This window comes from Heloderma suspectum, chromosome 9 (genome assembly GCF_057233095.1).
Source record: "Heloderma suspectum isolate Gila_16-S chromosome 9, 16-S_ref, whole genome shotgun sequence".
Classification (NCBI taxonomy): domain Eukaryota; kingdom Metazoa; phylum Chordata; class Lepidosauria; order Squamata; family Helodermatidae; genus Heloderma; species Heloderma suspectum.
In genome coordinates, this window is record NC_139466.1 from 3,925,060 (window position 1) to 3,949,852 (window position 24,793).

The following is a 24,793-nucleotide window of genomic DNA, read 5'->3' on the forward strand; positions in this document are numbered from 1 at the left end:
AAAGCTTTCATAATAATTCAAGCCAATGCAGAGTATTAAGTTGGGCTACCCAAAGTGGAGATTTTGGGCCTATTTTTGAAGCATTTTACTTTCTCAAGCTGGGATTGTAGAAAAGCCACACAACTGAAGTGGAAATAAAAGCATGCTAACCATTTCTACAGTTTTAAGGTTCTGATTTGCCAACTACCTCAATTGGAGTGAGCACAGGCTGTCTTCACTGGGACAGTGAGTAGCAAGGAGACCACCTAGAATTATACCTGTCGGATGACTATTCCAGATGGGTGCAGTTCTGCATCATGGATACATACCTTTACCTGTGACAAGCACACACGTTTCTCATTCATCCTGTGGCCATGTCCTTGAAGATCTTTTAAGAGGCACCTTCAGGGGGGGAGTAAGTTTATTTACTCCCTCACTGTAAAGCCAGGCAGTTGAACCAATCTGAAAAATTAACTGGTGTGCAGTCACGTGCAAAGATTTCACAAGCCCTTTCTCCTAGAAAGAGAATGGAGCTGGAACGCCCATCCTTTTGAGAGAAAATGGTATAGATAGGAGACGTGGGAGAGGGATCCTCTCAGGGTCAGAGCAATCAGCATTAGAGCAGGGAGGAAAGCCTTGATAGCTTTGAAAATATTTAAAGTTTATATATAGAAAAGTAGGAGATAAGTAATGTAACAAAAAACACAACATCTGAAGCCCTGTTGGTATGGGGTGTGTGTGTGGCAGCGGTGGGAAAGAAAGACAGGCCTGTTCAGCTGTGATGCCCAGGGAGGCCTATATGGCTACTTCACTGCTCACTTTTCAGCAAGCAGCTAAAATGTGGCTTAAGAAAGCCTTTGACTTCAATTGGTTTTATAGGCTGCTCCTCAAATTTTATTTTGGCCGTTTTTAAAATGTCCTTGGGGCTGTTCTTATATTTTTCATACTGTTAAAACTGTTTGAAAAATTGTGTTGTAACCTGCCATGATAGTATCTGATAAAAAGGTGAGATATAAACACTTTAATAAATAAGGCAACAGATGATAACAACAAATATCATCATGAGACTGTTATTGTAACAAAAAAAATTCTCAAGTGTAAACTATAGTAGTGAGTTTAAATTACTATTTTGTCAACTGTGGTGCTACAGATTGGAGATCAAAGCTCTGGTTGGTGAAACATCCAGAATAGATCTGTTTTGCACTTTATGCCTTTTTAGGGATTCAGATCGGTTCTGTGAAGACCTACAACACCTTCTAGAACTAACACCAAAAAAAGATGTCCTCTTCATCATAGGGGATTGGAATGCTAAAGTAGGAAGTCAAGAAATCACCGGGATAACAGGCAGGCATGGCCTTGGTGTACAAAATGAAGCAGGACAAAGGCTAATAGAGTTTTGCCAAGAGAACATGCTGATCATAGCAAACACTCTTTTCCAACAGCACAAGAGGCGACTCTACACATGGTCTTCACCAGATGGACAATATAGAAATCAGACTGATTATGTCCTTTGCAGCCAAAGATGGAGAAGCTCTATACAGTCAGTCAAAACAAGACCTGGAGCTGACTGTGGCTCAGATCATGAGCTTGTTGTTGCAAAATTTCGGCTTAAATTGAAGAACATAGGGAAAACCACTAAACCATTCAGGTATGACCTAAATCATATCCCTTATGAATATACAGTGGAGGTGAGGAATAGATTTAAGGGATTAGACCTGATAGACAGAGTGCCTGAGGAACTATGGACGGAGGTGCGTAACATTGTTCAGGAGGCAGCAACTCAATCCATCCCAAAGAAAAAGAAATGCAAGAAAGCCAAGTGGCTGTCTGATGAGGCTTTACAAGTAGCTGAGGAAAGAAGGGAAGCAAAAAGCAAGGGAGAAAGGGGAAGATATCTCCAACTGAATGCAGAGTTCCAGAGAATAGCAAGGAGAGACAAGAAGGCCTTCTTAAATGAACAATGCAAAGAAATCGAGGAAAACAACAGAATGGGAAAGACTAGAGATCTCTTCAAGAAAATTGGAGATCTCAAGGGAACGTTTTGTGCAAAGACGGGCATGATAAAGGACAAAGAAGGCAGGGACCTAACAGAAGCAGATGAGATTAAGAAGAGGTGGAAAGAATACACAGAAGAACTATACAGGAAAGATCTGAATGTCCCTGATAGCCATGATAATGCGGTCACTGAACTTGAGCCGGACATCCTAGAGAGTGAAGTCAAGTGGGCCTTAGGAAGCATTAGTAACAACAAAGCTAGCGGAGATGACAGTATTCCAGCTGAGCTATTTAAAATCCGATAAGATGATGCTGTTAAAGTGCTGCATTCAATATGCCAACATATTTGGAACACTCAACAATGGCCGCAAGACTGGAAAAGGTCAGTTTACATTCCAATTCCAAAGAAGGGCAACGCCAAAGAGTGTTCAAACTACTGCACAATTGCGCTCATTTCACATGCCAGCAAGGTGATGCTCAAAATCCTACAACCTAGGCTTCAACAGTATGCGAACCGAGAACTACCGGAAGTACAAGCGGGGTTTCGAAGAGGCAGAGGAACTAGAGATCAAATCGCCAACATTCGCTGGATCATGGAGAAAGCAAGAGAATTCCAGAAAAACGTCTATTTCTGCTTCATTGACTATGCTAAAGCCTTTGATTGTGTGGATCACAACAAACTCTGGCAAATTCTTAAAGTGATGGGAGTACCAGACCACCTTACCTGTCTCCTGAGAAACCTGTACAAGGGTCAAGAAGCAACAGTAAGAACCGGACATGGAACAACCGATTGGTTCAAAATTGGGAAAGGAGTACGACAAGGCTGCATATTGTCTCCCTGCTTATTTAACTTATATGCAGAGTACATCATGAGAAACGCCAGGTTGGATGAATCAGAGGTCGGAATTAAGATTGCTGGGAGAATTATCAACAACCTCAGATATGCAGACGATACCACCCTAATGGCAGAAAGCGAAGAGGATCTCAAGAGCCTCTTGTTGAGGGTGAAAGAGGAGAGTGCAAAAGCTGGTTTGAAACTCAACATTAAAAAAACGAAGATCATGGCATCTGCCCCCATCACTTCCTGGCATATAGAAGGGGACGAAATGGAAGCAGTGACAGATTTTACTTTCTTGGGCTCCAAGATCACCGCAGACGGTGACTGTAGCCATGGAATTAAAAGACGCTTGCTCCTTGGGAGGAAAGCTATGGCCAACCTAGACAGCATAGTAAGAAGCAGAGACATCACCTTGCCGACAAAGGTCCGTCTAATCAAAGCTATGGTTTTCCCAGTAGTAATGTATGGCTGTGAGAGCTGGACTATAAGGAAGGCTGAGCGCCAAAGAATTGATGCTTTCGAACTGTGGTGCTGGAGAAGACTCTTACGAGTCCCCTGGACTGCAAGGAGGTCAAATCAGTCCATCCTAAAGGAAATCAACCCTGAGTGCTCATTGGAAGGACAGATACTGAAGCTGAAGCTCCAATATTTTGGCCTCCTAATGCGAAGAGAAAACTCTCTGGAAAAGACCCTGATGCTGGGAAAGACTGAAGGCAAAAGGAGAAGGGGACGGCAGAGGATGAGATGGCTAGATAGCATCACCGATGCAATGAATATGAACTTGAGCACACTCCGGGAGAGAGTGCAGGACAGGAAGGCCTGGCGTGCTATGGTCCATGGGGTCACGAAGAGTCAGGCCCGAGTGAACGACTGAACAACAACAAGGGATTCAGATACAAAGTTAAATTTTGCATTCCTAACCATGCAGGAGGATCTACTGCTCCCTATTGCCAACTCACAGTATTTGGCATGTTTTTATTCCTGCATTGAAACTTATCTTACATAATCTCAGATTTTAAAAAGTTGTTCGTATTTAAAGCTTCCCTTTGCAGCCCTAAAAGCAATCTCCATGTACCGATGGGCTCAGAAACCAAAAAGGTACTTTTTAAATGCTCAATATTAGCGTCAAATCTTTTAGGAGTCCACTCAATTCTGAACTCTTGGGCTCAATTCAGACATCATGGTTAAGGAAATTTAACTAATTAATTATGGGCCATTTCAGACACAACGATTTGGCTTAATAAACAATGGTTTATTAAACTGAGGGGTTCAGACAATCGTGTAGGAAGAAGCCATTGTGGCCTCTCCCCCTGCCCCCATCCGTGCCACGCGCACCACCAACCTGTTTTGCATAATGCCCCGCAATGCAGTTCAGGTTGGTGTGTCATCCAGTTCCTGCAAGTCGTGGATTGTAGGATGGGTATGAAGCCACCCCCGCTGTGTGCCAGCTTTAGACAACATGACCACCTGCACTGCATCACGGGGAATTATACAGATGGGTGGATACACATAGGGGCAGGGGGAGAAGCAATGATGGCTTCTTTTCCCTATACGATTGTCCAAAGCCAGTCTGAGAATGAGCATTAGGTCCATGCACCTCTCCTCTCCCTTATTCCCTCATGTACCAACTTCAGCACTTGTATCCTGGCTAGTTTAAATTGCAATTTTCCATTAAATCTGAACTGGAAACCATGGCTTAATCTGAACCTGGTTTCACAACATCACCCTTCACTGACATGGTGCCCTCCAGGTATTTGAACTTCAACTAGGGATGGACGAACTCACTTGCACGCAGCTTCCCCAGGTGCTCGCAGAGCTGCTGCCCCAGCTCGTGCTCCCCCGGACGCACATGCATCTGTGCTCGCTGGGATGCGCTCGCTGAGCCGTCCTGTGCCCGGCAAGCAGTCCCGTGCTGCTCTTGAGAGCTGTCAAAAAACTGACAGTTCTCAAAAGCAAGGGAGAGAAGGGATCCCTACGGGGAACTGAGAAAGTGCCCCGTTTCTTCTGAGGAAGCAAAGGTGCCAGGCGTGGGGAGGGGTGGGAGGGGGCACCTGCTTCCCCCTCCCATGCCTGTCACTTCCGCTTCCTCAGAAGAAACACAGTGCAGCAATTTTTAATGTCTTCCTTCAGTTCTTGCGCAAGAACAGAATGAAGACTTTAACAAAAAAAGAAAAGCAGGGACAGAGAGGAATAGGACTGGGTGACACCCAAAGGGGTCCCTACCACACAGGATCCTCTCTTCCCCACCACACACCACCTACTCCCCCAAAATGGCATTTCCCCAAGCCAGGTGGAGGATCCTTCTTCCCAGTTGCCTTTTAAAAGGTAAATGGAGAGAGGGATATTTCAGCCCGACGGGGGGGGGGGGAATACCTGGGGGGGGGATCCACCTCCCCCTGCCAAGGATGTAAAGTAAATATTGCACACATAGGGCAGTAAAAGCCCTGATCTGTGCAAAACTGCAGGCAGCAGAGGGGCTCCAGTCACTTACATTATTTTTCAAAGCACTCCTTGTGAAAATCAGGGGTGGGGGTAGGGGTGGGGGTGGGGGTGGGGAATCCCACCCCTCCACCATGGGTCCTGTTGCCCCAAGAACCCGTGGGGGGGTCCCTCCCAATTTTTGCAAGGAGCACTTTGAAAATCTAAGTTAATGGAGCCCCTCCGCTGCATACAATTTTGCGCAGATTGGGGTCTTTACTGCCCTATGTGCGCAATATTACATTTATGGAATTTCCCGAGGCACCATTTTTTCCACAAAATGGTGACTGTGGGAACGTTGGGCATTCAGCAAGGGCTCATGGGGATGGTTCGGCAAGCATGTGGGGGTGCGAGTGGGGGCAGTGGCTTGGAAGGAACAGCCTGGAGATGTGAGTGGGGGAAGTCTTTTGGACTTCTAGACTGAGCCGAGTGCCTGCACCATCCCTAACTTCAACTCCCATAGCCAATGGTAAGAAATGCTGGGAGTTGTACCCTAAAACATCTGGAGGACACCAGGCTTAGGAAGGCTGATCCAGCTAGTAATCCAAGATTATGCTAGTTTCCCAATTCAGAAATGTGACAGGAGGAAGTGTGTGGATCCAGCATTCATATTAAGCGAAAATCGTTCTGTCTGAACTAGCCCTATGGCTTGGCAGGATGTCTGAACTGAAAAATCACAATCACAGCAGTTGCTCTGCCTCCAGAGGCCATTGCAGCTAGAAACCAGAACACTGAACAGATGGAGAACAAAAGCAAACAAGAAGTTCTAAGTCATGGCTAGAACAAACCATGTTTTGATAATCCATATAAATTGAGGTTTAACATATGCCGAAACTGAGCACAGGCAGACATCACTGCATTATTTCCCTTATTTATTATTTATTTATTTTATTAAATTTATTAATCGCCCATCTTGCTGGTCACCCAGCCACTCTGGACGATGTACAACATACAATAAAACAGTTTAAAACAATAAAATTCTACAATAAAACATTTTCTAAAATACCCTAACCAACCCCAAATGCCTGCCTGTACAACCACATTTTTAATGCACAATGGAAGCTCATTAAAGAGGGGGCATGGCGGAGTTCCCTAGGGAGGGAGTTCCACAGAGTGGGGGCCACCACAGAAAAGGCCCTCTCCCTCGTCCCCACCAGTCTAGCTGTCCTGGTTGATGAGACAGAAGGCCATCCAAGGCTGATCTTGTTAAGCGGCCTGTCTGGTGTTGCTGGAGGCACTCCTTAAGATAGGCTGTGCCAGAAGCATATAGGGTTTTAAAGGTCAAAACCAACACCTTGAATTTGGCCCGGAAAACAATTGGTAACCAGTGCAACTCCTTCAGCACTGGAGTGATGTGATCTCGCCAGCGGCTGCCTTTAATCAGGCGAGTCGCCGCATTCTGTACCAGCTGCAGCTTCCAAACCGTCTTCAAGGGTAACCCCACGTACAGCTCATTACAGTAGTCTAAACTAGAGGAGACCAGGGCATGTACTACCGATGGGAGAAGATGGTCGGGAAGGAAGGAGCGCAGCCGCTATATCAGACGGAATTGATACAGCGCTGTCCAGCTCACAGCTGACACCTGAGCCTCCATGGACAGCTGGGAGTCCAAAATGACCCCCAGGCTGCGGACCTGGTCTTTCAAGGGTAGCCATACCCCATTCAACACCAGGTCAACATCCCCCAGCCTCCTCTTGTCTCCCACCAAAAGTACCTCGGTCTCGTCAGGGTTCAACTTCAGCTTATTCCTCCCATCCAGCCACTCACCGTCTCCAGACATTTGGACAGGGATTCTACGGCCAACCTTGGTGAAGATTTGAATGAGAGGTAGAGCTGCGTGTCATCCGCATATTGATCACACCGCACCCCAAACCTCCTGATGATAGCCCCCAGCAGCTTCACATAGATGTTAAATAGCATCGGGGAGAGGATGGAACCCTGTGGCACCCCACAAGTGAGTGGCCACGGGTCCGAATCCTCCTCTCCCAGTGCTACCCTCTGGTACCTGCTGGAGACGAAGGACCGGAACCACCACAATATGGTGTATCCAATGCCCAACCCCTCCAGGCAGTCCAGGAGGATACCGTGGTCAACGGTATCAAAAGCCGCTGAGAGGTCGAGGAGAACAAGGAAGGAGCATTCACCCCTATCCAGAGCCCTCCTCATATCATCCACCAAGGCCGTTTCTGTCCCATGCCCAAGCCTGAAGACCAACTGAAATGAGTCTAGATAATCGGTTTCTTCCAAGTGTGCCTTCAACTGCATCGCCACCACCCACTCAATCACCTTGCCCCAAAATGGCAGATTCGAGACTGGGCGAAAGTTGTTCAGAACTTGGGGATCCAAGGAGGGCTTCTTTAAGAGCGGTCTTATCACTGCCTCCTTGAGGGCTGATGGCATCACTCCCTCCTCAAGGGAGGTGTTCACCACCGCCCTGATCCCTTCACCCAGTCTCTCTCTGCAGCCTATCATGAGCCAAAATGGGCAAGGATCAAGTAAGCAGGTGATCGGCCTTACAGATGAAAGCACCTCGTCCACTTCATCAGGAGGAAGAAGCTGGAACCGATCCCACAAAACCGGTTTGCCACAGGCCGCCTCTTGCTCACTAACTGTATCCACAGCGTGCGGAGTAACACTCCTTATCCGATCAATTTTATCTGCAAAGTGCCTTGCCAAGGCCTCACAGGAGGCCTTAGAATGCTCTGGTGGTTCAGGAGCCACAGGACCGACCAGGCTCCAGACCACTTGGAACAGCCTCCTGGGACAGCACTCCACAGACACGATAGAGGCAGCATAATATTCCTTTTTTTGCTGCCTTCACCGCCACGTGATAGGCTGAAGATACAGCTCTAGCCCGTGTCTGATCGTCTTTGGAGCGAGACGTCCGCCACCGGCGCTCTAGCCGTCTCACCTCCTGTTTCAGAGCTCGTAACTGCGGATTGAACCATGGTGCAATCCGAGCCCTGTTCAGGGGGAGAGGGCGTTTCGGAGCCACCCGATCTAATGCTCCAGTGATTGCGGCATTCCAGCCACCCACCAGGGTCTCAACCGAGTGGCCGTTGGCATGCTCCAGAGAATCCCCAAGCGCGTTCAGGAATCCATTTGGATCCATAAGACGCCTGGGGCGGACCATTTTAATGGGTCCTCCACCCCTGCGGAGGGGTTGTGGAACTGAGAAGTCTACCAGCACCAGATAGTGGTCTGACCATGACAAGGGGGTGGTGGATATACCCCCGACTTCCAGATCACTCCCCGCTTCTCCAGAAACAAACACAAGGTCTAGCGCATGACCGGCTACATGGGTGGGCCCAGTTAGAATATGGTGCAGCTCCCAGGAAGCCATGGTCTCCATGAAGTCCCGAGGTGCTCCTGTGAGGATGGCCTCTGAATGTACGTTGAAGTCCCCCAACACCAATAAGTTAGGGGACTGTACACACACATCAGAGACCACCTCAAGCACCTTGGCCAGGGAGTCAGTCGTGCAGCAGGGTGGACAGTACACGAGCAGAATCCCCAGACTGCCCTTCGGGCCCAACCTCCAGTACATGCACTCAGCAACCTTGGTCTCTCAGAGAACTCTCGGTAGCTCTCGGTAGATAACAGCCACTCCCCCTCCCCGACCCCCAGCCCTCAGCTGCTGTGCATACGAAAATCCAGCTAGACACATGGCTGCAAGAGTTGGAGCAGCAGCCTCAGCCAGCCAGGTCTCCATAGTACATGCCAGGTCTGCACCCTCGTCCAGGATCATGTCATGGATGAGAGAGGTTTTCTGGGTAACAGACCTGGCATTGCAGAGCAGCAAACGAAGGCCAGAAGATGGGGTCACGCCTCCCCCAGCCATCCTTTGGCTCTGGACAGGCCTGGAGCAGGGGACAGATACTACACATCTCTCCCTTGTTCCCCTTACCTGGCATGGCCTGCTCCTAGCGCACCACCAGCGCCTGCCACCCAGCCTCGGTATATTCTGGCCCCCAACACTCCCCCCACTGCCTCCATCAGGTGGACACATGCCCCCTCACTCCTGCCTATCAGGCAGGCTACCCACCCCTAAAAACACATCAGAATCCCCCAGAAATTAAAAACAACAACTAAAAAATCCCCTTAAAAATAATGACAGGCAGAAGTCCGCAGGGAAGACCTGGTGTTGGCGGTGGCAGCAGCAGGCACGCCTCTTCCCCTGGTGGTGGCTTCTCCTGCAGGTCCTGGCTCTCCCAGGCCACCTCAGCCAGCCAGCTTATGTAGCCCCTCCAGGGAGGGGCAGGTGGAAGCAGCACAGCTGGCTCAGTACCTGGGGGCCTGGTCCTGCAGGGACTGGCGGTCTGTCAGGCAGAAGTCCGCAGGGAAGGCCTGGTGTTCTTGGTGGTGGTGGTGGTGGCGGCGGCAGCAGGCCCAGCAGCAGCAGGCATGCCTCTTCTCCGGTGGTGGTGGCTTCTCCTACAGGCCCTGGCTCTTAAGTTTGGCAAGTCATTGCAGAGATGGAATACCCTATTTAACTGACATTAAGGGTTGAATTCTCTGTATGTTTAGGCAGAAAAAAAGTCCTACAACTCCCAGCATGCCCCAGCCAGTAATGCTAGCTAGGGAATGCTGGGAGTTGTAGGACTTTTTTCTGTCTAAACATGCATAGGATTGCTCCCTAAATTGACTAATTACAAGTCAACAATACTGGGTTTGCAGTAGACAAGACATTCTGAACTGGTAATCTGTAGATATTGCCATTAAGGTGATAACCTTTGGGGGGTGAATGGATGTCTCTTGGACTCTGAGATGTCAGTATTTAGTGTGGGAGGGAAAGGTGTCCTATGCACCCTTCCCCCGCTCTGACAGGGTCTATTTCCATAGAAAACACCCACACTATCAGTATCATCCATATTTTGCATCATTCAGATACTGCCCAGTCTCATGGACCACCTGCAAAGCGCCCGTGGTTTACTGAAATGATACAAATGGAAGAAAAGGTAAACTGCATGCCAAACACAGCATTATGCAAGTCATAAAGCAACTTTGGGTGGTTGCATCCCAATTTTACTAGCCAGCCATCTTAGCAAAGCTATAAGCTTTCCTCTATCCCTCCAAGTTCTTCACTGTCACACATACACAAATCTGGATTAAAATCTGTGGTAAAATATGAGGCGGAACTTGAAAGCAATTTATCTCTATTAAAATTATGAAGAGTGTTATATGTATGCTTTTACCAAATGGCTGTTTTTAAGTGACATGGCACACGGATGAAGTCAACCGATTTACAATGCTGATAAAGGCTCACAAGCGTACAAGGTAACACACACATTTGCGATCAATTTCAACGAATCAATCTTAAGCATATTTATTACGTTTCTATACTGCTAAATAACTGAAGCTCTCTAGGGGATTTACAAAATGCAAAACTGTAAAATACATCCATATAATAAAACATAACAAAAGACTTTAAAAGTTTAAAACAGAAAACAAAAGTAAAAACTAGAGTAAAAGCTAGAACACCTGCGTCTCCCTTTCTCTTGCTTTCTGAAACACAGAACAAAGAGGCCTCAGTAAGATATAGATTGATCCTTCATTTCCTCCTTTATCAACGAATATCCCCACTCAAAACGTATACCTTGTGCGGCTCACAGGAAGTCTCCCATCCAGGCACCGACAACGCTGATACTTGCTTAGCTTTAACAATATAACTGCATCATGTGCCTTCAGATCATCCTCTGGACTCATGTTAGAAAAGGTCTCGCGCTGCTTTTAATACAAGAGCCAGCTGAGAAATCCACCACTTAGCAGTACATTTAGGGCCTTTCCACATGTGGCAGCAAACCTAGGTTTGCAAATCAGTGTACCTTTGACTGGGAGCTGCAGCTGAACCCAGATACCATAAATGTACAATTTTCCATATATAGGTGTGTCTCATCCACACATAGTTAAAAAAGTAAACCATACATTTAAAATATTAGATGTACACCTAAAAAGTAATGTGCAAATTAGGTTCAATACAAGTTCCACTGAAAGGAATACTTATTTAGCTATGGACTATGCTGACAAAAAAGAAAGGAACTTTCTTTGACAATATTCTGTAAAATAAAAATCTCAGTAAGTAAAACTAATTTTTTAAAAATAAATATGAAGTGTATAATTCAATCATGTTAACCCTTACATTTCCTCCACTTATTTAAATATGTTTATATGCAGCCTTTCTATTAAAAATGCCCAAGACTGGCTTAATAACCACCATCAAAAAACATTAAAAAACTAAGTCTAACTGATGATGTCTCAGAAACACGTTATGAACAATCTAGTCCTACTCATGCCATCGTGAAAGAGCACCTGTGGCACAGGAACAATGCTGCAATGCTAGAATCTACAATTCAGCGTCTACCATGTAATGTGTGTAAACTGCATTTTTGCAGAGAAAACATATTCAAATGAGGCATTCCTCAGCTAAGTTATACAATCCCTATTTTAGGTCAAGACCAGTTTTTCCCCAGTTAAGGAAAAGATTGAAATAACTCGCCACACACTTCCAGAGCCTCTGGACTGTGAATGCACTTGGAAAATCTTGTGTAGACAGAAGCAGCTTCATGGCAATCTGTCCTGAAGTGGAGAACCTGATGCCTTAAGAATGAGCAGTGGCTGAGCAGAAGAACAAGATGAAAGGGAAGAGACATGTGCCTGCAAAGGGTATGATTAAAACAAATGAGGCTATTTGGAGGGCTTTAACCATTTTATAAACAGCAGACAGCTGCAATTTCAGTGACATTCTAACTTGAAATAAATAAGAGCTGCATCTTCAACAAAGACAATCAAAATGCAATCAAGGGGAAAGGTGGAATCTTTCCCAATGATGCTACCCAAATTACTGATATTAAATACTATGGCAACACTTGGATATGGCAACAGAAAGATGCTAAAAATGATGGAAGCATAATCTTCAGCCCTTCCTGACCTATGAATTACAAACATGTGTCTCAGTTCTTCCACCAAACCCATAAGTTCATCAGTTCATCAAGTTTCACATCCTGTTTTAAGACCAAACACACTTTAACAAACATCGTACATAATGTAATTGATTTGGCAGGAACATCACAATAGACCACATGCTAAAAATGCCAACAAGTCGGTCAAAGCACACTGTTGTACACAGCACATATCCAAATTAATGGTGAGCTTCTCTACTCTTCATCCACCAGAGGTTGGCAAACAAGTGGCAGACCATCCGAAACTATGCACCTAAGGCCACCCACTTTCCATATCCCGAACCAATAATCCACTTTCCATTTAGATCAGATGAATTCAGAGCACATCACACACCTGAAACCTCAAGCTTCAGCAGTGAGGTCAGGTACCCTGACAAGTGAGTGACCAGGTCTCAAGCCAGTGTTTGTTCACTTAAAAAAATGATTATAGCTCTCGAGACTTCTTTTCCTCCAGAAAGAACAACTCCATAGATTTGTCTTGGAAGAAAGATCAGTTAGCTTTGAGACAATGGCATTAAGGTTTTTAAACTCAGTCACTGTGTTGTAAACACATACCTGTCATGAAGCACTGATGACACCTCCCTTCTGAGCACAGAATGATCCATACCGTCAATGTTAGTAACTCCCCTGTTAACCAAAGGAGATAAGACTTTAATGTTCTAGTTTTTAAAAGGGAAGCGCGGTACCCTAATGTACCATGATATCATAACAAATCATGTGAGCGTAGCCCAGTGGAGGGGGGTGGGGGTGGTTAATTACCAATGAAGTCAGTCACACTGCCAAGACAATTCATTGTTTCACTGTGAAAAAGAGGCTTTTGTCTCTAAACAAGGAAATACTGGACAAAAGATTTGCTATTCACTGCTATTCCAGTAGATTTGCTACTAGAATACATGGTGAAGTCAAGCAAAATGTTCCCAGAACACTCCTTTTCTTCTTCTTTTTAGAAACACACATGCTTGCATTAGCCTCCTCCTCTCAAATGGGTCTAGAAGCGAGGACCTGCTGAAATAGTAAGTGTCCTCCCTGCCTCAAAAGGGCCTAGCACATTAAGATTATTCCAAGAACAAATATCTTCTTGAAAAAAAGGCATTTAGTGGAATAACTATGTCAGGCAGGGTCAACAGTCAGGATCAGAGAATGTCATCCTTCAAGAAAGAAAGTTCCCTGGGCTGCACTGAAAATCCACATGATAAAGAGGCTTAAGGAGCTTTGATCAGGTTTCCTTTCTACTCCCAAAGCAGACCTGTAGTGACCCTTGTGATGTATCATTGACTTTGTTATAAAAAGAGCTTTGTGTACAGGTCTTTTCCAGCCTCAATTTAGGCACTGTATTTGTTCCTTACAATCCCTTCCTTCCCATATGCAGTACATCCCTTCTCTGGCTTGCTGCAAACAGATCTTTATATATAACCTAGAAGGGCCAAAGCTGAATTATATTCCATGGAAAGTCTGAATAAGTTTGTGCTTATCTCAAACTGCTTTTCATGTCCGGGAATAAACATCTATCTTGTGAATGTATCTGAAGTTCAAAGCAGAGGTAAAACAGACCACTGCTGTCTCCACCTTTTCTCCTCCCTACTTATCATGAAAGAGAAGTAGTTACAAAAAAGACTCAGTCATAAAAAGCTACGGCCAGTCTATATGAACTGCAGAAAATACTGTAAGAACTCCTCCTCTTCTGGTTAGCAGAGATCAGATTTCAACAAGAGGCTTATCAAAGAACACAGATCTTAGCAAGCTGAAAGCTTTTGTTTCTCTACCTTCAATAGCTTGGAACTCACCTTGGATTTAACATGCTTAGAGACAAAACTTCTTTACTACTTATGCAATGATCTAGGCAAGTGCAAAAGCCTGCCTCAACAACCAGCTTCCTTTCATTGGCATACCTCACAAGATCAGTGGGTGGATTCCTATATGCAAGTGAGAAGACTTTGATCTCCACACAGGGGAAAAGACAAGGAAGCAAACCAATGCATAGCAGAACACTTTTATGTTGCACAGGAATGTGAACTAGGAAGCCAGGTGAGGGGGGACACAAAGAGAAGAGAGAATGCAGCGGGAGCTGGCAAAGACACCCCACCCCCATTACACCATAAAATCATATTTAATTCCAACATAAGATGCTCCATCCCAATTGTGCCTGGTATCTACAGCATTATGTTGTATGCCTGCTAGTATTTTTATTTTATTCCTTACATTTCCCCGTCTACCTTTCCTCCAAGGAGCTCAGGACCCAGTGTTCTCCCTTTTTATCCTCACAAACACCCTGTGAGGTAGGTTAGGTTGAGAGAGTGTAACTGACCCAAGATCACCCAATGAGTTTCATGACTGAGTAGGGGTTTCAACCTGGGTATCCCCAGACCTAATCCTAATCTGTCCACTGCACCATCCTCTGCAACTGTTCTTCAGTCACACAAGCTCTCAAAAAAACCCTTTAGAATATCACTGGTCAGATATTGAAACGCAAGCTTCAAAGTAAGTTCTTTTCACAGCACCATACCACTCCAAGCATGCTAAAAACACAAGCCTGCCACATTCATTTATTTATAGCAGGTGTGGGGAACCTGTGGCCCTCCAGATGTTGCTAGACTCCAACTCCCATCAACCCCACCCAACATGGGCAATGGTCAGGAATGATGGGAATTGTGTTCCAAATCTGTAAGGCCACAGATTCCCCATCCCTGTTTTATAGGCTGCCCTTTAAGAGATGTTCTCTGGGCAGCTGACAAGATAAAAAAGAGCAAGTATAATGAAAAAGTACAACAAAATGCAGCAAACACACCTGTTCAGTAATGTTAGAACTGTTCAGTGGTCCACATTCACAACCTGCATGTTGCAAACCTGCACACTCAGGTCTACCATGAAACATATGCTTCACTCAGACATCACTCATGAAAGAAGACAGCCCTTACAAATAGTGGCAATGGAAAAAAAAAACCTTTAAAATATGAAGCTCATCATTGCTGTGCAGACTATGTTATTACTTTTTTTAACCAATTTACACTGTAGATGCTTTCTAAAACACAAATACGCACCAATTTTGCTTCATAGTGCACATGCGTATGTGTTGCCCAGGCACTTAAATTCTGTTTAGCAACATATTATAATGTTTGTTGTTATTTTTACATGCAGAGACCAACTCACACATGCAGCACATATGCCATACACAAGTTAAAACTTTTTTAATGTGTCTTCATAAAAAAGGGGAATTGACTCATTGCATAAAATACTTGTAAAAAAAATCCAGATATTTTTATTTATTTATATCCCGCCTTTTTCCCCTCCAAGAAACCCAAGGCGGTTTACATAATCCACCTCCTCTCCATTTTATCCTCATAACAACCCTGTGAAGTAGGTTAGGCTGGGAGTCAGTGACTGGCCCAAAGTCACCCAGTGACTTCATGGTCGAGTTGAAACTAGAACCCAGATTTCCCAAGTCCCAGTCCAACATGCTAACCACTACATTTGCTGTCTTTTGTTGATGCAAAATAAAACCCTAAAATCCATTGTCCTTAGGGAAAAAACAGCCTAAATGTGGACCAATCCCTGCACAACTAGAGTTTTAAAACTTTAGACTAATAGAGCAAGAAAAAAGATTATGTATTGAAACACTTGATACCCACAGCCATGAAAAGCAATCGATATGCTCAATCCTATGCATATCTACTCAGAAGTAAGACCCATTGAGTTCAATGGGTCTTACTACCAGGTGAATGAGTATAGGATTGCAGCCATAGCATTATAACCAGGACAGAAAATGGAAGCTGGATAGTTCTACAACCCTCCTGACTGGTGTCTCAGCTTCTGCTATACTGATAAGTTGTTACAAATAATGTATTTCATATTTTATAATCCAAGATCTACATTTCATGACAACTCCAGCAGCCGTAAACATAAAGCAACCTTATGCTTCCAGCTAAAGCAAATATTCAGAAGCTTTTAACAAGTACCAAAAGTGGAAAAGAGGACACATTTCCCCTGCACTTGGAACTCTCTAAGCTCAAAATTTCTCTTGACAAACCCAGTTGCTGTAGAGCAATTTGAATTTGGTCCAGCACAACACTCTCCTTCAGTGTAGAGCTAAAATTGGATTGTTTCATCGCCTAAGTACACAAGTATCTGCACCCTAAGGAATCTAGGCTTTTAAGCACCCTAAGGAATCTAGGCTTTTAAGCACCCTAAGGAATCTAGGCTTTTAAGCACCCTAAGGAATCTAGGCTTTTAAAGCATGTCTCAGGCACAGATCTTATGACATTAACTCCCTGACGGAAAAGCTAAAATAAGCATTTGATCTGCTTCTACAAGCAAACTCTAAAATGGAATTTTGAGAAAACAGAAACTTCCCAGTTGATAACAAATTACAAGCAACAGAGCAATGTGTTTTGACATTAAAAAGTGCAAATCCACCTTTCAAATAATAATTTACTTGCAGTGTAATCCTATACATGTCTACTCAGAAGTCCCATTGAGTTCAATGGGTCTTACTTCCACAGAAGTTGGCACAGAATTATTGCCTTAGAGCACAATCCTAAGTAGATAGGCGGCCACCTTACCTCAGAAGCAACCGCCTATCCTAAGCAAGGCAGGAGAGGCAGAGGAGGATAGTTCCCTCTGCACCATTCCTGCCTTGCTCTCTTTTGCTAGATAGCTGTTTTTGGCTGTCTAGCAGCAGAGGGGCCGACTGGGACAGGAAGCTGCTGTACGACACATAGGATGTGTCGTGCGTGCAGCTCTGCTCTTCCTGCTCCGCCCCTTTTCAGTCGCTTCACGCTCATCTTCCGAGCACAGAGGACGGGGCTTCTCCGCACTGCCTCCGAGGCAGCACGGACGAGGAGGGAGGTCAGATTTCCAGGAACAAAGCCCATGCTCCGAGGTCGGTTCCCAGAACAGAGCATATCCTATGGCCCTCTAGACGGTGTCTAGTGGCCACAGGATTGCTTCCTTAGAAGATTACTGAAGTTTGAGCCCAGACAGTTTCATAGCACTTCTCCATCACTTTGGAAGAAAAGTCCACAGCTAAAATATGGTGACACATGCCTTAGTTATATCCTGTTTGGTTTACTGCAATGCGCTCTACCTGGGGCTGCCTATGAAGAGTGTTCGGAAACTGCAGTTGGTCCAAAGAGCTGCTGCCAGACTGTTGACTGGGGCTGGCTACAGGGAGCATACAACTCCCTTGTTAAAACAGGTTTACTGGCTTCCAGTTTGTTTCCGGGCACAATTCAAAGTGTTGGCTATGACCTATAAAGCCCTATACAGCTCTGGTCCAGGTTATCTGAAAGACCGCATCCTCCCTTATGAACCTGCTTGCGTCCTGAGATCTTCTGGGGAGGGAATATTATGAACCTGCTTGCGTCCTGAGATCTTCTGGGAACGCCCTTCCCAGGGAGGCTAGGATGGCTCCCTCCTTGATGTGTTTCCAGAGGCAGGCTAAAATATTCTTATTCCAGCAGGCCTTTGGGACATAGTCGGAACCTGGGGGTAAGCTGCTAAAATGCTGTTTTAATATTTTTAATATGATTTTAATTGTATTGTTGTTCAATTATAGTTTAACTTTTGTATATTTTCATAAGTTTTAATTGTATATGTTTTAGTGTTTGTAAGCCACCTTGTCTCCCAGTACTGGGGAAAAGGCAGGGTATAAATATTACTATAATAATAATAACAACAATAACAACAGTATTTTCCAAAGATCCATAATAAGCTTTGGCTTTTATCTTGTGGATTGCAAGATGAGATACAGCTATAAAAATTTGCATTTGTAGGACTGTCATCCTTGGATTGTTTTATGCTGCTACTACCGTTTTACTTCTTTAGTTTTTAAGATTGTTTTATTTATATGTTTGGTTTTTATTATTGTGTCTTGTTTTATTTTGATGGCAAGCTGCCTTAAATATGTGTTAGAAAGATGGGGATAAATGGTGAAAATAAAGAATAAAAATACAAATAAATATTGCACCATCATGACAGCTGCAGGCAATGAAGATACACAAAAATCAGTCATGAGTCTCCCACTCATTTCTGAAGCTTCCATCTTTGCTGAGCTAACTGCCCATCTTAGTACTTAATAAATGTGACATAAGTATGCAGATCAGGGCTACTGCTGACTTCCCACACCATGCTGCCTTGATAGGGTAGTTCGATGCATTTTATTCTTACAGTTGAACTATTTGAACTGAAATGTTTTATTTGATTGAATTGTATTGTTCTGATCCCTGTATTGTGAGCTAATTTAAGCAGCTTGCTGCACAGCAGCATATAAAATTAATCTACTCTAAATCTAAAATATTCTATGGCATGTCAGTCAAAACAGGCTGTGATGTATTGCATCAGCCACACCTATAATTCACTATTTTCCATAAGCAAATCAAAGCTTGCTGTTCGGTTAACTCTCACACAATCCATCAAGGACACAAGAAAAAGGTAAGAACTTGAGCTTCATTTCTATTCCAACTAGGTTGCTGTTTTATGTAACACAAAAATCTTTAGTTACTCACAAAGTGTCTCTCCACATCATCTCCGACACAATGATTTGCCTCCTTGGCTGTTTGCACACCTGCAAGCTGGAAAAAAAAAATAGACTCATAAGGAGGAAGAAGGCACTCTCTCAGAATTTCACAAAACACAGAAAGCTCTGTACTAGGCAACTGATATTGGAACCAAACTTCACTTCTTCAGTAGTTCTTCACCACCCTTTCTAGATGGTAGATTGAAGGGGGGGGTGCAGCAGTCCCTATGGCACCAAACCCCAGAATATGTTTCAAGCAGTTGTCTACGTTTCCATTCAGTCCTTGCATAAAACTTTCTTTTGTCAGCAACCAGCCTATTAATTCCCAAGAGCTTATTGTTTATTTCATTTGTACCCCGCCTTTCTACCAAAACGTGGCACTCAAGGCAGCTTACAGAACCAATTAAAACTGATAAAAATAAAACATTAAAATGCAATAAAAACCATAACAATTACTGAAAAAATATCGTCTTAAAGAGAAGGCCCAGGTCAACTGTTTTTCTAAACAGGAAGAGAGTATGTACATTAAAGCCTTGGCACCACATCAGACATTAACTATGGCAGCCTTCCCCAAGCTGGTGTCCTCCAGATGTGTTGGACTACAACTACCAACATTCATGCTAACAGCTGTAATCCAGCACATCTGGAGGGCACCAGGTTGGGGAAGGCTGAACTAAGGGGTGGTACCTTTCACAAAGCTACTCTCAACCCTATTCATGTGTATGGGCACAAGTATGGGCAGCTGTACTAGCAACCTTTCCAGACTTCTTTGCAAGGCTGGGTTAAGTGGCACACACAACACAGCCTTGCTTGCAAGGGCACCAGTCACGCACATCTCAACCTTAAGGAGGCTGAAGCAAACAGTTTTGCTCCCAACAAGTTGCTACAGCAAAGAGCAGGGGCAAGAGAAAACGGGTCTGAACAGTTTATGAACAATCTCTAGCCAAGCATTTGAATTAGTTCACAAATGCTTGTTCCTGAAACAAGTTAACTACAGGCGCCTTGAAAAATCGAGTGAACGCATGAGAAGAGCCATGCCGGGTTTGCAAAAATACATCACTTCTTGACAATGGAGGGCTCTGAGTGACTTCTATTTATCTAAAATGACTTCCTGGCCTTCTTACACAGTTGTTAATTTATCCATCATACATTGCTATGGAAAATATAAAACAGGATTCTAGGACAGCACCAGACAATTCAGTATCATGAAGCTTGACTATGCTCGTATGTCAGAGGCAGCCAGGTTCTGGAACTCACAACTTGAAAATTCTACTTCACCTGTAGCATATAAAACATTGCCTTGAAGTTTAGATCTATCCAACACTTAGTCCAGTGGTTTTCAGATTTTCTAGCTTCTAGGAACCCATTCCACAGACTCATTTTCTGAGAATCCCCTGCACATCTGTCAAAGATCCCCAGAACTTTGCAAAGGGCTCTCAGGTATGTTCTAAGGTGCACTCAGACTATGTGGAGTCCACTTGAACCAAAAGCATTGCCCCTAGAACATGTCTAACACTCTCCTGAAGCTGTGCATTGCAGGGGAAGATCAGCAGCGGTGGGCAAAATATATTTCAGGGAAGCTGGTTGCACCATGATGGATCTTTCCAGCAGATTTCCAATGAACCCCTAGTCCCGCAGAACATGATTTGAAAACCACTGTCATAACACAATCAACCTTTTAAAAGTATAGCCAAGTGGCATGTTCACTGCTTTCCCACCATAAAAAGGCTTTTGGTCACTCTTTGTATTTCAGGGACTTCCATGGAGACCCTTCCAGTGAGTGGGCTTCCTGTGCTCCCTCACTACCACACACTAGCTAAGCTTTATTTAGCCAAGTACATACAAATCTGGTAGTAGGCTACCCAGGTAAACTATTCACAAAAAGAGGTTTCAGACTGATCTGTCACATAGATAGAATCAAGTCACAGCATAAGAGAAAATAGGAATACTAATTATTCACAAGCAAAGAACCACGTAAATCACATTTGCATGTAACACTGTAAGAGTGTTCATACCCACAACTGTTCAGCTATCTTCATGCCAGTATGGAGGATTATTATAGGCTTGCTGTATCAGACTATACTTTATCATTCCCAGAAGCCCAGCTTAATGCCAATACACTGAACAGAATTCAGAGAAGTGAAGGTATATACACACACACACACACACAGAGCCAAGGAGGCCCATAAGCTGCCACTGCAACGGGTACATTTCCAGGCAGTTGATTACTGACTCCATTATACAAGCCGGATGTCCACTTAGAAGACAGAGATGGAACCTTTCTCTCGGCCCAAAGCAAAAGCTTCACTGTAATATCAGTTCTGCATTCATGGCACACTTAGGCATTATTGCACTCCTTTCCTAACTATTTTAACTGAAGATACAAAGAAAGGTAAGCAGACTGATTCAATTTTTAGGGCACAGGAGCATCTTTCCCCATATTTTCCCACAATCAGGCTTCTCCAATCTGGGGCCCTCCAGATGTGTTGGACTACAAGTCTAACACATCCAGAGGGTACCAGGTTGGGCAAGGCTGTACTAAATACTGCATACAGCTATCTCTGTGGCTTACTTCCCGCTGAAGTGATTAAACCTGTCTGGGCTGGTACTACTTCATACAGCAGTGGGCCTGACAGGAGTGAATGCTATTTCACAAAAAGGTTCCATATACATAGAATTTTAAGTGTCATGGAGAAGGGTTCTAGTCTAGCCATCTCCCTGACATGCTAGATTTCTGAGTGCATGGATCTTATTATTTTTATATAGAAGAGCATTCATTCATGTGAGCCCTCACCTCCTGTTTCAAGTAGTACAGTACGGTACAGAGACAGTTTTATCAGTGCAATAAGAACTAAGCCTATGCTTCCATTCAGTTCATGCTAAAAACTATCAGCAACCTGGTCCCAGTAGATCCCAGGTTCTAAAAACAAGGAAAGCCAGATAATTGTTTATAACATTAAAAAAGCACATTTATTAATGTTTTTACCCAGGGCAAGAAATGAAGCTGAAGCCACATGGCAGGGTTTCCAAAAAGTGTTGTTGAGCAATTTAAAAACATGGACATTTGAGCAACAGTGAGGGGAACACCACAAGGCCCATACACTGGTAGGGTCTCACCCATCAGCAGGTGTGGCAAGTATGGACACTATGCCCAATTCTTAATTGGGCCAACACAATGTCCTGCCTGTGGCTATGTGACACATTTGTCCATGACAGAAGTATTGGTCAGTGCTCAAGGACTATATTCTTTTCAGGCTTTGCCACAGCACTGTGAGCTTAGACTTGAAGATGGGGGTTAAAAGGATACACACAGGAAGCAATGTTAATTTAAACCATCCTTCCTTTCCAGCAAACAAAAAATGCACCAGGATGTTTAAGTATAAAACTGAAAATACACTCTACTCCTCAATTGCATATTAAAAACTGGCCAATTCTGACAAAGCATGCAGGTCTTGTCAGTTATTTAAATGAAAGGTTGCAAGTGCCACCTATTTTCTTTGTGAAGCTTTGCCCATAATGCACAACACAGCCTCACCCTCATCTATACCAACCCTGCTGGTATGTCTTAAGTAGCAACTATCAGCCTGGGGATCAACACAGCTGATGTCTAGCTTGCATGCCAGCCCCATCACCCTTGCCTTTAAAAGCACATAACTGAAAGCCCCCTTACAACTGAATCACGGTCATCCTTCTGATGCAGTCCTGCCTGCATTCCCTAACAAGCTCTGCTTCAAGCACGCCAATGGTGCTGCACAGTATGCAACAATGCAAAGAGCAGGCAATACAAAGGATGAGAGACCTCCAAGTAACAGTGCCGCGAGAGCAACAGCCAAAGAAACCCCTGGGCTTTCAGCATTTGCAAGCTGGCTTTGGATGAAAGGTTTGAGTGTTAGTATAATGCTTTAACAGCCAGGGACAGATGCAGTAGACCATCACCAACAGCACCTTGGCACGCTCTCGACAGAGATTAAGACCTCAAGCATGACACAAGCTTAAGGCAAGTTACTTTTCTTTCCAGAGGTGCCACTCCGCATTAGAGATTCATGCATTAGAGATATCTCGTTACAGATGGTTTCGCTATCAAAAGGATGCCCTCAATACGGGCAGCAAAGGTGAGAATACTACAGCGATGCAAACAGAGCAGAAACTCACCAAGTCATTTCCCCTGGCAAGAAACTGCCTGGAGCAACAAGGCAGAAGCAGTGAACTCCTTTTCACCCTGTTCCAAGAAGACACTGCAGGTAGCAGATCCAATGACATCCCTCCCCTCCGCCATGCTGACTTTATGGTTAAGTCTTTATGAAAGGCAGTCTATGCAGAACAGCTAGCACAATACCAGGCCTTGTCATACTTATTGTGCGAGGCAATGAAATGCCATACAGAGATCCAAACTCTCTCTCCACTCCAGCATTATCTGCCTTCTTCCTAAACCTCCAACACAGCTCTCCTCCACTTCTAGCCTCTACTCCAAGCTCCATTTATACTGTCACCTGACATTACTGGGCACGCAGTGGTTTGCTGGTGGAAATGGGTAGCCACCACATGAAATGCTGTGAAGTTAAACCCTTTCTGCAGGTAATGGAGATGGGTGGTAGTGGAGGAGAAAACACAACTAGCAAGCAACAGAATTACAGAATGGGAAGAACTTCCACAGGAGTATCCATGTTAGTCTGTTGCAACGAAAACAAAATTTTGTGATGCCTTAAAAGACTAAACAGGTTTATTATAGCACACTGTTTTGTGGGCTAGAGTCCACTTTATCAAATGTGGGACAGGTGGCCTCTTAAGTCCACATGGTCACCATTATTATTGAGTGCCAATTGTTCCCTAGATACTGGGACTGGCAGACCTGGAAATACAGCATGGCAACATGTTGGCTTTATGTGCAGCTTCCTTCTGCCCTCAAGGGCTTGTTATACAGGACATCCATTTCTTTGGCAGGAACCTGTGATTTTCCAAGATGAGGGGAGACTGTAGAACCTACTGAAATGCAATACTTCAAAACCAGTTTCCTGACTGCTGAAACCCAGTACTCCCACTTATAGAAGCTTGGACACATTACCTTATCAATTCCAGCCTTTCCCCTTCCCCAAATATAAAGGCAATAAACACACCAATGATTACTTGCCATATCAGTGGCATATTAACTTCAACTGCGATTCAAATGAAATAGCAGGTGTTTTATTTAGACTAATTTGTTCAACCAAGCATGCTTAGAATTTGTAAAGCCTATTTTACAAACACTTGATCCACCATCATTCATCCTAAAGAGAGGAATATAGATTTCATAGAATCATAGAATAGTAGGGTTGGAAGCAGCCTATAAGACCATCAAGTCCAACCCTGTGCTCACTGCAGGAATCCAAGTCAGAGCATCCCTGACAGATGGCTGTCCAGCCTCATCTTGAATGCTTCCAGTGTGGGAGAGCCCACCACCTCCCTAGGTCATTGGTTCCATTGTTGTATTGCTCTAACAGTCAGGAAGTTTTTCCTGATGTTCAGCCGGAATCTGGCTCCCTGTCACTTGAGCCCATTATTCCATGTCCTGCATTCTGGGATGATCAAGAAGAGATCCTGGCCTTCCTCTCTGTGGCAATCTTTCAAGGACTTGAAGAGCGCCATCCTATCTCCCCTCAGTCGTCTCTTCTCAAGGCTAAACATGCCCAGTTCTTTCAGTCTCTCTTCATAGGGCTTTGTTTCCAGTCCCCTGATCATCTTTGTTGCCCTCCTCTGAATCTGCTCCAGCCTGTCTGCATCATTCTTCAAATGCAGTGCCCAGAACTGGACACAGTACCCCAGATGAGGCCTAACCAGTGCTGAGTAGAGAGGAACTAGTATTTTCCGGGATTTGGAAGCTATGCCACTTGCACCACAAAGAAGCTGCACAGAGCAAACATCTAAGGAGGCCTACAGGGAGTGCAATGCCCAGGGAGAGGTGCCCTGCCATCACCTGCCTCAGATTCAGAGGCTCTGGGAGCCATAGTGGGCAGTGATTGCTTCCTATGCCATTCTGCCCACCACCTGCCTGGATCT

The 24,793-nt window shown here is 44.5% G+C and overlaps 1 protein-coding gene across 3 annotated transcripts in view; it reads right to left on the reverse strand.

The window, feature by feature from the left end:
• The window catches only part of KLHL13 (kelch like family member 13), an 84,907-nt gene that overhangs the window by 54,254 nt on the left and 5,860 nt on the right, over nucleotides 1-24,793 (reverse strand). For 2 of the 3 annotated variants that reach the window (XM_084813559.1, XM_084813562.1), the window contains exons 2-3: nucleotides 18,750-18,815; nucleotides 12,805-12,876 (exon numbers count right to left, since the gene is read on the reverse strand). In XM_084813559.1, the coding sequence (XP_084669685.1) occupies nucleotides 12,805-12,876; nucleotides 18,750-18,769 (92 nt within the window). In that variant the 5' untranslated portion in view covers nucleotides 18,770-18,815. The remainder of the gene's footprint in view (nucleotides 1-12,804; nucleotides 12,877-18,749; nucleotides 18,816-24,793) is intronic. The other variant, XM_084813561.1, reaches the window with a different exon arrangement.